General features: G+C 36.1%; 1 protein-coding gene across 1 annotated transcript in view; it reads right to left on the minus strand.

Annotated features, from left to right (window-relative positions):
- Window positions 1–15194, minus strand: part of CNBD1 (cyclic nucleotide binding domain containing 1) — a 490840-nt gene that overhangs the window by 138236 nt on the left and 337410 nt on the right. The window contains exons 10-11 of the mRNA XM_052651586.1: window positions 7962–8099; window positions 5542–5674 (exon numbers count right to left, since the gene is read on the minus strand). Coding sequence (XP_052507546.1) covers window positions 5542–5674; window positions 7962–8099 — 271 coding nt within the window. The remainder of the gene's footprint in view (window positions 1–5541; window positions 5675–7961; window positions 8100–15194) is intronic.

Here is a 15194-nt window from a genome sequence, read left to right on the forward strand (position 1 = left end):
AAAAAAAAAAAAAAAAGAGAGACAGAGAAAGAAAAACACAGCATAATCACTGGCACTCCAAGACATAAACCTGATTCTGGGATGCTCAAGAGTGTCCTTGGGGCTAAGAGTTTTGATACCCTCCATAGTTAATTCATCTGCAAAGACAGATGTCAAAAATTTGGGGTGTACACCCATGGTGGATTCATGTTGATGTATGGCAAAACCAATACAATATTGTAAAGTAAAAAAAAATAAAATAAAAATAAAAACATGTCTATACACACACACACAAAGAAACATTAGGTAGAAACGTGGCTAAAACTCTCCATTTTTGGTTTGTGAAGTCTAGATTTTTTTCACAATTGTTATATGTGCATATTTTATCTTTTAAAACTAAATTGAATAATACATTTTTAGTATCTCTAATTATTATGCTTGCTGCATCATACCCAACCTGGAAAACATAGAGCATATTGACATAAGCAGGATAACAATAAAATCTGCACAAATGGTTCATTGATGTCTAACGAATTTACCATTTTGTTCTTATACACATGATACACATAGACATAGGTTGATTAGTGAGATCAGCTGGTTGCCATTTTCCAGTCAATCACACCTCAAAAAACATCACCAGGGAAGATTTTGTACACATACATTATACTCAGTCTCCTTTTGCAAATGAAGCAGAAGGAAAAAAAGACAAGTTAACACGGGAATAGAGCCAGAAGTAAGCTTTACTTATATCATAGATTTCCAGGGATTAATGTTAAGTTCCATCAAGATTTTCAATAACAAAATCTCTCTGATACTTCACCAATATATTTTCCTAAAATAAGATCAAAACACACATAATCATGCTTTGGAATTCATACAACTGCTAATTTCGAACCTAGATAATGAAAGTATAATTTGAGTTATGCTCCACATTTTCTGATAAAAGTTCAAAATAAATCTTGAGTAAAGTTGAGATGGATTATATCTAATGTTTTCTCTTTGATACATCATGTTTGCTAGCACCATAAAAGAAAATTAGATTGAAAGAACTTATTCTTCACTTCAGTATGTTTATTTATGAGAACCATAGTATTTCAGAGCTGAAAGAAGTTTTGAGAATCATCTAGTGAAATTGCCATTCTTCCTTAAGGAGGAAAAATGTTTTTTTTTAACTGTTAAAGAATAAGGATGAAATATTTAAACAATTGGGAACAGAAGAAGAATAGTGTAACTTTTGACTTGCAAAATATAATCATGGATTTTTCAATATAATGGTTTCCACCATTAGTGCAAAATACATTCACCAAAAACAAACCTGAACCCAGCATGTCTAAGAAACTATGTGTCAAGTCATGATCTTCTTAATTTTTTGATCTTAAAGTTAAATATTTTATGTTGAAACACAAATTATTCATCATTAGTAATCAAGTAAATTTAAAAAAAAAAAACAAACACATGACTGCTCCCCTTTTTCCAAACCCTGTATCCTTTTGGTTCATGTAGCTGAAAAATCTCTTTGATTACAGTTTCTTCTGTCCTTTCAAATCATCTCAGAACTATTAAGATCCTGATAAATAGGCAAGGCTATGAAATTCTTATATAAGATAGCCCTGGAACTGAAGTATGGGCCAAGAGTTGATATTTCTAACACAAAAGGAAGACACTATGGTAAATCCAAACACTCAACTTAAAAATAATTCTATACAATACATGTACTGACTCTACAAATGCTAAATTCCAATTTTCTACAGATCAGTTTACTGCTTGTCTTCTAAATATACTTTTGGCCAAAAAATGAATACATCATTAGGAAGAAAATGTCTCATAACAGAAAATGCAACATATCGTATTCAATTTTTATAAGCAAGATGAAAATAAATATTTGGCTAAATGTGGGTGAAACGCTGCATTTCAAAAACTGATAAATAATATATAAAAAAGCACGGAAAAAACTTGGAACAAATTCAGCAAAGTGTGCAGAGTCAGACTAAATTAAACAGGTTTATTAGGGACTCAGTGTTTGAAGCATAATGTACTTTTTTTTTTTTCAAGAATTGAAACATCTATATGGTCTATGCTAAACCTCACTTTCCTATTATGTAGTGACTTCCTCAAATAATGTCGTAGCCAGATTCCACCACGTTTTCAACATACTTTTATTATTAGAATAGTCACATTTTGGAATTAATAAATTAGACTCATTCTTTTTAGAACTTTAGTATTAAACTTAATTCAGAAATGTTCTCCTCCTTCTGATCACATCCTTCATTGCAATTAGGATCTATAGGTTTGAGGTCGGGCACCACAATGATTCCTGACTGAATGAGATCCAAGACTCTGACCCACCTACCATAGTTCCTCTTGTATTAGTGACTTAGTTTTGCCTGTGATAACAATTAGTACTGGCTGGGTGGCTTAAACAGTAAACATTTGCTTTAGAACTTAGGAGGCTGGGACAACGAGGTGCCAACAGATTCAATATCTGATGACAGCCTTCTTTCTGGTTTGCAGATATCTGTCTTCTTAAAGTATATTCACATAGCTGAGAAAAAAGATCATCTCTTTCTCTTCCTAATTTTCAGGGCACTAATATCATTCAGAAGGACTCCAGCCTCATGACTTAATTGTATCCCAAAGGCATCTAAGTAGCATCATATTCAAATTCAAGCTTAAACTGAAGAAAGTAGGAAAAACCACTAGGCAATTCAGGGATAACCTAAATCCAAGTCCCTCAATGATACAGCAGAAGTGATGAACAGATGTAAGGAATTAGATGCAGTAGACAGAGTGCCTGAAAAACTATGGATGGGGGATAGCAATGTACAGGAGACAGTGGCCAAAATCATCCCAAAGAAAAAGAACTGCAAGAAGGCAAAGGGGCTGTTTGAGGAGGCTTTATAAATAGCTGAGAAGAGAAGAGAAGTGAAAGGCAAGGGAGAAAGGGACAGATATACCCAACTGAATGCAGAGTGTCACAGAAAAGATAAGAAGGCCTTTTAAATGAACAATACAAAGAAATGGATGAAAACAATATAATGGGAAAGACTAAAGTCTCTTCAAAAAAAAAAAAAAATTAGAGGTATCAAGAGAACATTACATGTAAGAATGGGCACCATAAAGGACAGAAACAATAAAGCCCTTAACAAAAGCAGAGGAGATAAAGAAGAGGTGGCAAGAATACACTGAATAACTGTACAAAGAAGGTGCAGTCACTCACCTAGAGTCGGACATTCTAGAACATGAAGTCAAGTGGGCCTTAGGAAACATTGTTATGAACAAAACTAGTGGAGGTGATGGAATTCTAGCTGAGCTGTTTAAAAATCCTAAAAGATGATGCTGTTAAAGTGCTTCACTCAATATGTCAGCAAATTGGGTAAAACTCAATATTGGCCACAAGACTGGCAAAGGTCAGTTTGCACTACATTCCCAAAGAAAGCCAATGCCAAAGAATGTTCTAACTATCATACAACTGAGCTCATTTCACATGCTATCAAGGTCATCGTTAAAATCCCCAAGCTAGGATTTAGCAGTACATGAACTGAGAAATTCCAGATGTACAAGCTGGGTTTTGAAGAGGCAGAGGAACCAGAGACCAAATTGCTATCAGTTACTGGATCATGGATGAAGCAAAGACATTCCGGAAAAACATCCACTTCACTGACTATGCTAAAGCATTTGACTTTGTGGATCACTATGAACTGTGTAAAATTCTTAAAGAGAAGGGAGTACCAGACCACTTTACTTGTCTCCTTAGAAACCTATCTATAGGTCAAGAAGCAACAATTAGAATTAGACATGGAAAAATGACTGGCTTTTGGGGAAATTTCCAAAAACTGGGAAAAGAGTATGATAAGGCCACTGTACATTGTCAACCTGCTTATTTAGCTTATACATAGAGGTGGATGAATCACAAGCTGGAATCAAGATTGCCAGAAGAAGTATCAACTACCTCAGATATGCAGACGATACCACTATAATGGCAGAAAATGAAGAGAAACTAAAGAGCCTCTTAATGAGGGTGAAAGAGGAGGGTGAAAAAGCTAGCTGGAAACTCAATGTTAAAAATAATAGCATCTGATCCCATCATTACATGGCAAATAGAAGGGGGAAAAGTGGAAAGAGTGACAGATTTTATTTTCTTAGGCTCCAAAATCACTGTGGATGGTGATTGTAGCTATTAAATCAAAAGACACTTGCTCCCTGAAAGAAAGCTATGACAAACCTAGACAGTGTGCTAAAAGGCACAGACATCATTTAGCTGACAAAAGTCCTTATAGTCCTTATACTTTTTTTCAGTAGCTATGTATAGATGACAGAGGATGAGATGGTTGGATGGCATCATGTACTCAATGGACATGAGTTTGGGTAAACTCCGGGAGTTGGTGATGGACAGGGAAGCCTGGCTCCAAAGGGTTGCAGAGTTGGACATGACTGAGCAACCAAACTGAGCTGAGCTGAACTGATGTATAAATGTGAGAGTTGGACCATAAAGAAGCTGAGTGCCAAAGAATTGATGCTTTCAAACCAGTACTGGGGAAGATTTAGGAGAGTCCCTTGGACTGCAAGATCAAAGTTTTCAGTCCTAAAGGAAATCAACCCTGAATATTCACTATTATTATTGAAGCTCCAATACTTTGGTCATCTGATGTGAAGAGCTGACTCATTGGAAAAGACCCTGATGCTGGGAAAGACTGAAAGCAAAAGGAGAAGGGAACAGCAGAGAATGAGATGGTTAGATAGTATCACCGAATCTATGGACATGAATTACAGCAAAGTCCAGGAGATAGCAGAGGACAGAGGAGCCTGGTGTGCTACAGTCCAAGGACTGGCAAGAGTTGGACATGACTTAGTGCCTGAATAACAACAAGAGATTAGGGCTTCAACATATGAATTTTGTGGGACCCAAAATCAACCCATTCCAGTCAGCATCTCTTATTTAGTACACTTCTCATAGATGAAAATATTGTAAAAAATAACTCAATGCACCTACATTTTTTGCGTATATGTAATCCGACATGTTCATGCATCATTGCAGGTCTAAATATTGGAAATATAGTCAACATCACTACTGTGGCTCCTGCTTTTAATCTTAACTACTCTGTGTAATGATATTTTCCCTGATAATGTGTAGCATGGGTTCAGACAAGCAAATATGCAACTTAAGTATGTGTTCTTCCGAGATAACACACACAAAAAGATGACTATAATTTCTCACTGCATATACTTTGGTCCTTACATTGACAGCAAGGGTAAGTCAAGAAGGGTAGGGATTACGGGGAGAAATAGAGGATGTGGAAGTAACTCTACTTCTGAGATCACCCTTTGAATCAATACAGAATGATTTTTAATTAAAAAAGCAACAATCTAAATGTCCAACTGAAAGTTAACATTAAATATATTAGAGAAACACATGTGACAAAATAGCATATAAAATATTAAATTATAAAACATTTGATATATTTATATTTAATATAATATTTATAAAAATATTAAAATTATGAGAAATTACAAATTTCAATAATATAATGTAAAGAAAGTAATCCAAAATTGCATTAAGCTCACCATGACCTGGGGGAAATTTTTTCCATTTAGTGAATGTAACTAGTTCATATATGGATAAAGTAGGCCACTCCACATAATACGGGCACTTATGGATTAATTTAACCTTATGTTGATTTTCCAGTTTTGTCTTTTCCTGAAACAAAAAGTCACCATCAAAATTTATGTATTAAGTAATTTTTAAAAAGAGAGATAAAAGATAGAAGATAGGCAAATGGCAGTGAAAAGAAAAATAAAGGTTATGTAAATGCAAACTATAATAGAATATATTTGAATTTTTATAAAAGCAAGACCATATAATTGAAATTTTAATCTTCATATTGGCTACTAAAATATTTTCCCACCTTTCATTTATTTTTAAGTTCTTATAAATATTTTAGCATTTTTGAAAGAACTCTATCATAGTTGACTGCACTCAAATGTTGTATTTGATGCAACATTTATTTGAAATAAATGATACTTACTGACATTTTGAAAATAAAACCAAATGTGTGAAACTTTTTTTAGGCCAGCCACTCTGAAACCAGAGATTTGAAAGGAAGCTGAATCTCGGGCTTCTCTTGTGGTTCAGACAGTAAAGAATCTGCCTGCAATTCTTTACCAGAAGACCCAGTTTCGATCTCTTGGTCAGGAAGGTTCCTTGGAGATGGGAATTGTGATGACACCCCACTCCAGTACTCTTGCCTGGAAAATCCCATGGACAGAGGAGCCTGGTGGGCTGCAGTCCATGGGGTCGCTAAGAGTCAGACACGACTGAACGACTTCACTTTGACTTTTCACTTTCATGCATTGGAGAAGGAAATGGCAACTCACTCCAGTGTTCTTGCCTAGAGAATCCCAGGGATGGGGGAACCTGGTGGGCTGCCGTCTATAGGGTCGCGCAGAGTCGGACATGACTGAAGCGACTTAGCAGCAGCAGCCAGTAATTTTGCCTGGAGAATTCCATGGACAGAGGAGTTTGGTGAACTACAGTCAGTCCATGGGGTTGCAAAGAGTTGAACATGACTGAGCGACTAGCACTTTCACACTTCACTGAATCCTGGGAATGTCTTCTGTATCACTAACACTGAGACCACTGCATCAAAAGAAATCCCAACTATTAAAGACCTAATCTGAAGATGGATGTCTCTTGATCTCCTTCCCAAAGAGGATCTCACTGCATCCTATGTAGTGTCTGTGGCACACACACCAGGGTTAAATCCTATGAAGAATTTCTGACAGAGGATAACCATAGTAGTCTCTCAATCTACAATTTATACAGACTTCCTCTACCCTTCAGGGGAGGAGAAATAGAAGATGGGTATATTTTGAAACTTGAATGAAATAGAATAAATTGTCAAAATTGAGGAAAATAAGTTTTCCTAATGCAGCAGAATTAGGGGGTCAGAGTTAAGTTGTGATCACCTATTCATGCAGTTTTGGATTTTGACATGCGCTATACCAATGATATAGTGTGCCAATAATCCCTAGTTGTTTTTTTTAATTTTTTTTCTTATTCCTGAGGCAGATTATACAGGTTTATAGATCTCTGTCTGATTTTTCTGGTATCCCTCGTGGATGACATGCCATTGTTGACAGTCATTGAATGAATGAATTAAAAAAGAGTGAATGAATGAATCTTAAATTTATGGAGAACCAAATGCACCCAATGCACATGTGTAATAAATTATATCCATGGAGACCGTCCCTTCCACTTCAACTACTCATCAAAGGCTTAAGTAATGTATATCAAATCTTCTTTTTATGGTCTCCAATTCAAAACAAATTAAAATATTAAAAGAGATATGGATAACTTCTATCTAGAGAGTCAAACACTCATAATGTGTTAACATATAGACTAGATATGGTCACACTGGTGACTGCAGCCATGAAATTAAAAGATGGTTGCTCCTTGGAAGAAAAGCAATGGCAAGCCTAGAGAGTGTATTAAAAAGCAGAGATATCACCTTGCTGACAAAGGGCTATATAATCAAAGCAATGGATTTTCCAGAAGTCATGCATGGATGTAAGAGTTGAATCACAAAGAAAACTGAGCAGCAGAGAATTGATGCTTTTTAACTGTGGTGCTGGAAAGACACTTGAGAGTCAAGATCAAACCAGTCAATCCTACAAGAAATCTACTCTGATATTCATTGGAAGGACTGATTCTCAAGCTGAAGCTCCAATACTTTGGCCACCTGATGTGAAGAGTCAACTCATTGGAAAAGACCCTGATGCTGGGAAAGAGTGAAGGCAGGAGGAGAAGGGGCGATAGAGGATGAGAGGGTTGCATGGCATCACCATCTCCGTTGAGATGAGTTTGAGCAAACTCTGGGAGATGGTGAAGGGCAGGAAAGCCCAGTGTGCTGCAGTCCATGGAGTCACAGAGTCGGACACAACTTAATGACTGAACACCACCACCATCAACAACAAGAAACACATACCGTCTTTAACTTTGCATAATTATTTGCTGGAATTTTAAGAATTTCACAGTCTTCTTCTGTCACCACTGAGTACTCCTTTGTTTCTGGTTCAATACGAGCTGCAACTTCCAAGGTTCCAAAGGTACTCCATTGTCCAAGCTGTAAAAACACCAACCACTTAAACCTCATCATTATTCATCAACATAAAAACATCAATGGTAAGATCAGTCTAGGAGAGTCTACAAAAGGGAGTATCATAGGCCAAGCTCCAGGTGTGTGAAAGAAGAGGGTCTGAAGTCTGGCATGGATGTCTTTTCTTTTGGCCAATATTACTTGCCCAAAACAAGAAAACTTTATTTTTTCACTAGCATAAGGAAAATAAATCATAAGAATAGATCTTCTGTTTTATTTGCTGATTCATTTAAAATGCCTGAAATAGTGCTTTGTACATAACAGCCATTCAATAAATGTATGTTGAAGGGATGAGAAAATAGTGCACCTATATCCATGGGTCTTCTATTTATTTTATTATACTCATGTTGGTGGTAATAATGAAAACAAATATAGTGGTTAAGTGAAAGTGAAGTCGCTCAGTCGTGTCCAACTGTTTGTGACCTCATGGACTGTAGCCTACCAGGCTCCTCCCTCCATAGGATTCTCCAGGCAAGAGTACTGGAGTGGGGTGCCATTTTCCTTCTCTGGGAATATAGTGTTAAGCGGGTATAAATCACTGGCATAGGTATGTATCCATGTAGGGTCTCCTAACTTACTATGCTACAAATAGATATTAAGCATACCAAAAATATTACCACTTAGAATACATACTGTAAGTTATTAGGATGTAGTGAGAATGTGTATAGCTACATAGAAGGTTTGTACTCATGTTTGCCTGTGAAAAACTGAAGGGCATCTAGGAAAACAGGGATAGCTTCTCAGAGAAGACATCAGATCAATATGGCTGGCTACCACTGATGTGGGAGAATCTCTACTCTTCCACTTCAAATCCACACAAAGGTTGAATGTTGTCCTTAGTTGAATGAATAGCTGAAATTGAATCTGCCAGTTTGAAAATAGAGAAGGAATTTAAAGTAACTGCTGGAACCAAAGTGATCCAGAGTAATATCAAACTTAGATGAGAGTCTCAGGGTCTGAGGTCTAGGAATTGTCACACATACTAGAATAAGAAGCTCAAGACCATACAAGGTGAGGAACCAGAACTGAATGATTTTATATAAAGCTTAAGACCTTAAAGGATTGTATGACATGTTAAATGGGAAAAGCAAGTTGTTGGTTGGTTGTTGTTCAGCCCTGTCTGATTCTCTGCGACCCCCTGGACTGTAGTATGCCAAGTTCCTCTGTCCTCCACTATCTCCTGGAGTTTTCTCTAATTCATGTCTTGAGTCAGTGATGCTATTTAACCACCTTGCCTTCTGCTACACCCTTCACCATCTGCCTTCAATCTATCCCAGGACCAAGGTCTCTTCCAATGATCAGCTCTTCGCATCAGGTGACCAAAGTATTGGAGCTTCAGCATCAGTCCCTCCAATGACTCTTCAGGGTTGATTTCTTGTAGGATTGACTAATTTGATCTCCTGTGGTCCGAGGGACTCTTGAGTCTTCTACAATACCACAAGTCAAAAGCATCTTTTGACATTTGCTTTCTTTATGGTCCAACTCTCACATATGTATATGACTATTGGAAAACCATAGTTTTGATTATTTGGACCATTGTCAGCAAGTTGATGTCTCTGCTTTTTAATACACTGTCTAGTTTTGTCATAGTTTTCCTTACAAGGAGAAGCAGCTTTTATTTTCATGCCTGGAGTCAAACTTCACAGTGATTGTGGAGCCGAAGAAAATACAATCTGTCATTCTTGCCATGTTTTATCCTTCTATTTGCAATGAAATGGTGTGACAAGACGCCTTGATCTTAGTGCTTTTAATGTTGAGTTTCAAACTAACTTTTTTACTCTCTTCTTTCACCCTCATCAAAGGTTCTTTAGTTTCTCTTTACTTTCTGCCATTAGAGTGGTATCATCTGCATAGCTGAGAAAATCATGTTATAGTAATGCTATATATAATATTTCTGTTTTGTCAATAATTACTGTTAATTTTCCTTTATTATAAATGAATGTGAGCCTTTTATCATATTTAAGTGATAATTTTTATTTTGTCATGAATGAATACTGAATTTTCTGCATTTGAGATGATCCTCTTCATTAAGTTTTTAATGTGGTTAAAGGACACAGTGGACATTTATTCTTGGGATGAAAGCAGCTCATTCAACATGTGTTACAGGATTTATATATCACTGTTTGTTCTTAGGATGCTTTCATTTTTTAATAAAACTGGGCTTTCAGTTCAGTTCAGTTAAGATCAGTCACTTGGTTGTGTCTGACCCTTTGTAACCCCATGAACTGGAGCATGCCAGGCCTCCTTGTCCATCATCAATGCCTGGGGTCCACCCAAAGCCATGTTCATGGTCTCAGTGATGCCATCCAACCATATCATCCTCTGTCATCCCCTTCTCCTCCTGCCCTCAATCCTTCCGAGCATCAGGGTCTTTTCAAATGAGTCAGCTCTCTGCATCAGGTGGCAAACGTATTGGAGTTTCAGCTTCAACATCAGTCCCTCCAATGAACACCTAGGACTGATCTCTTTTAGGATGGACTCGTTGGAACTCCTTGCAGTCCAAGGGACTCTCAGGGGTCTTCTCCAACACCAAAGTTCAAAAGCACCAATTCTTTAGTGCTCAGCTTTCTTTATGCTCCAACTCTCACATCCATACATGACTACTGGAAAAGCTATAGCCTTGACTAGATGGACCTTTGCTGGCAAGGTAATGTCTCTGCTTTTGAATATGCTATCTAGGTTGGTCATAACTTTCCTTCCAAGGAGTAGGCATCTTTTAATTTCATGGCTGCAGTCACCATCTGTTGTGATTTTGGAGCCCAAAAAAATAAAGTCTGACACTGTTTTCACTGTTTCCCCATCTATTTCCCATGAAGTGATGAGACCGGATGCCATGATCTTCATTTTCTGAATGTTGAGCTTTAAGCCAACTTTTTCACTCTCCTCTTTCACTTTCATCAAGAGGCTTTTTAGTTCCTCTTCACTTTCTGCCATAAGGGTGGTGTCATCTGCATATCTGAGGTTATTGATATTTCTCCCAGCCATCTTGATTCCAGCTTGTGCTTCTTCCAGGCCAGCGTTTCTCATGATGTACTCTGCATAGAAGTTAAATAAGCAGGGTGACAATATACAGGCTTGACGTACTTCTTTTCTATTTGGAACCAGTCTGTTGTTCCATGCCCAATTGTAACTGTTGCTTCCTGACCTGTATACACGTTTCTCAAGAGGCAGGTCAGGTGGTCTGGTATTCCCGTCTCTTTCAGAATTTTCCACAGTTTATTGTGATCCACACAGTCAAAGGCTTTGGCATAGTCAATAAAGCAGAAATAGATGTTTTTCTGGAATTTTCTTGCTTTTTCGATGATCTAGCAGATGTTGGCAATTTGATTTCTGGTTCTTCTGCCTTTTCTAAAACCAGTGTCTTGTAGGGTTTTAAATGGCTCAGCTAGAATTCTGTCACTTTCACTAGCTTTGTTTGTAGTAATGCTTCCTAAGGACCACTTGACTTCACGCTCCAGGATGTCCAGTTCCAGGTGATTACCCACATCATCATGATTATCTTGGTCATTATGACCATTCTCATGTAGTTCTTTTGTGTCTTCTTGCCACCTAATCTTATTAACTATCAATAACTTCCAGCAGATGATTTATACATATTTTCCTGATATTCTAATTGTTTTTTAATAAGACTCACTCTGAGTTACGCAATAAATTCGTATAAAAGCATAAATCATCCATGACCTTGAATAAAATTCTTAAGGTTTTCTTTCTTGGTTCATTTTTTAATATCAGACACTCAATATCAGGCAAATATTCAACTTCTAACACTCTTTATACACTCACTTATTTTAATTGAATTAATTTAAGTGATTAATGCTCATAACATTTCTATTCTGTTCTATAACTCTGGCCATCTTCAAAGTGCTCAAGAAAAAGAACTTTCAAAGAACTAGAACTGTGTATTTGCTTAAAATAGCAATACAGAATGAGTTTAAAAAAGATGATAATTTCAGACAGCATGTGAAACAAATTGCTAAAAATTGAGTTTTAGCTAAGAAAACATTCATTTCAAAAAGAAGGAATGCCAAAAGTTGACAAAATCGGTAAATGTAAATTTCATTTTTTCATATACAAAAATTTTTAAATAACTAATATGGAATGCATTTAAAACAAGATAAACTTAAAATAATTTACAGCAGAAATGCCAAGGAAAGGTGCAGGAAGATAGAATTAAAATACTTGAAAATATCTATGCTCTGAAACTAGGAAAGAAAAAAGATTTATGTAGTTTTCTTAGCTCAAATTACAAATTTAATATTATAGGAATTAGAACTTTGTAAATGGAAAAGAGAAATAAATGCAATGAAATAAAAATAAAGAAATGATAAAACTTTATGTACCTAAAATATCTAATAACACTAACAATTTGACCTAAAAATAAAAATAACAAAGCAAATAACTACAAAAAAATGATAAAAATATTTTCAGAAATTTCCAGAAGAAAATAGCCAAATGAACTTCAAAGGGAAGAAATATGCTCAACCTCATTAGAAAACAGTTTTATATTTATTCATCCGTCAGACTGAAAATATTAAATTACTCTAACCTATGAGACTGGGGAGATTCTTTAATACATAAGGTGAAAAAGTGTACAAAAAAAACCCCCAAAACTTTAAAAATGGAAAATAAATAATCTGGCAATATTTACTAAAATAATTGAAGAACATATGAAATACTTTATCCAGAAACTCCTTTCCTAAGAATCTAAACTGAATTCACTTCGTTCTTAGAGATATATTTAAAGACTTTAACGCAGCACTTTACAGCAACTCCTGACTGCAGTATCCCTGTAAGTCATCAGCTTAGGTCAACATGTGGGTGTGTGTTATGTGTAGCTTGTGTGTCTATGTATACATGTATACACACATACATATGTAAATAAATTATATATATATACACACATTCATATAACTTTAAGTTCTAACAAACTGATAAAAATCAGTTACATCTAAACATTTTAACACTGCTTATGATGAAAAAAATAACAGATGCAAATCTATTTTTAAAATATTTTTTAAAAGAAACAATTACAAAAACAGTACTCTGTATAAGTGTATACATTTGGTTATCCTTGTGTCAGTTCAAGAAAAGCTGTACAAATGTAATTACAAGGCTATTCAGAGAAGAGGTGAAGTGAAAATGACAGAAGGTTTATTATATTTATTTTCAAACTTCCTTCTATTTTTTTCAATGATAATAGGAAGCTTGTGTTTAATTTTAGACATTTTTTAAAAAACATCTAAAATGCAAGTTCAAAGCAACATTCTCTGTCTTCTAAGACAACAGATATAAAATAAAAAAATAAATAAATGGGACTTAATCAAACTTATTAGCTTTTGCACAACTAAGGAAACCATAGAAAAAGCAACCTACCCAACGGGAGAAAATATTTGCAAAGTTTATGATCAATAAGGGCTTAAATTCCAGCCTATACAAAGAGCTATACAACCCAACAAAAAAAGCAAAAATGATACAGTCAAAGAATAGGCAGAAGACCTAAATAGACATTTCTCAAAAGACAACATACAAATGGTCAAGAAGCACATAACATAATGTTCAATGTAGCTAATTACTAGAGAAATGCAAATCAAAACTCCAATGAAGTATACCTCACAACAGTCAGATTGGCCGTTATTCAAAGTCTATAAATAATACATGCTGGAGAAAGTGTGGAGAAAAGGGAACCCTCCTATACTGTTGATGGGAATATAAATTGGCACTATATAGCCCCTATAGAGAAGAGTACAGAGATTCCTCAAAGCACTAAAAAAGGAGAGTTGTTACAGGATGCAGAAATCCCACACTTGGGCATATACCCAGAAAAGACAAAAGTTTTAATTTGAAAAGATACAATTAACCCAACATTTATAGCAGAACTATTCACTAGAGCCAAGCCATGAAAGCAACTTAAGTGTCCATCAACTCTTAAGATTGATGGATAAGGAAGATATGGTGTATATATACAGGGAATATTATTCAGCCTTCAAAAATTGAAAATCCCATTTTGCGCCAAGATGGATGGACTTAGAGATTATCCTACTAAGTAAAGCAAATCAGAGAAATATGCAGAATATTAAAAGATAGTATAAATTAACTTATTTACGAAGACTAACAGACATATAAATTGCACTCAAGGTTACCAAAAGGGGAGGGGAGGTACAGATAGGGATAAGTTGGGAATATGGATTAACAGATGCGCAGAATCATATAAAAATAGATGAATAACAAGGATTTACTGTATAGCAGAGGGAACTGCATTTGGTATCTTGTAATAAACTATAAATGGAAAAATATCTACATGTACAGTTGAGCCACTTTGCTATACACCTGAAACTAACACAATATTAGAAGTCAACTACATTTCAATTTTAAAGATTCTCATATTTTTCATGCTTGTATTATCTGTTAATATCTTTATGTTGATATACAAAATAAGTAAAATTATATACATCAAATATTTATAGCTGTTACCTCTTCAGTTCAGTCGCTCAGTCATGTCCAACTCTTTGCAATCCCATGAATCGCAGCACGCCAGGCCTCCATGCCCATCACCAACTCCAAGAGTTCACTCAAACTCACGTCCATCGAGTCCGTGAGGCCATCCAGCCATCTCATCCTCGGTCGTCCCCTTCTCCTCCTGCCCCCAATCCCTCCCAACATCAGAGTCTTTTCCAATGAGTCAACTCTTCACGTGAGGTGGCCAAAGTACTGGAGTTTCAGCTTTAGCATCATTCCTTCAAAAGAAATCCCAGGGCTGATCTCCTTTAGAATGGACTGGTTGGATCTCCTTGCAGTCCAAGGGACTCTTAAGAGTCTTCTCCAACACCACAGTTCAAAAGCATCAATTCTTTGGCACTCAGCCTTCTTCATAGTCCAACTCTCACATCCATACACGACCACAGGAAAAACCATAGCCTTGACTAGACGAACCTTAGTCGGCAAAGTAATGTCGCTGATTTTCAATATGCTATCTAGGTTGGTCATCACTTTCCTTCCAAGGAGTAAGCGTCTTCCAATTTCATGGCTGCAGTCACCATCTGCAGTGATTTTGGAGACCCAAAA

Source organism: Budorcas taxicolor, chromosome 14 (genome assembly GCF_023091745.1).
Source record: "Budorcas taxicolor isolate Tak-1 chromosome 14, Takin1.1, whole genome shotgun sequence".
NCBI lineage: Eukaryota > Metazoa > Chordata > Mammalia > Artiodactyla > Bovidae > Budorcas > Budorcas taxicolor.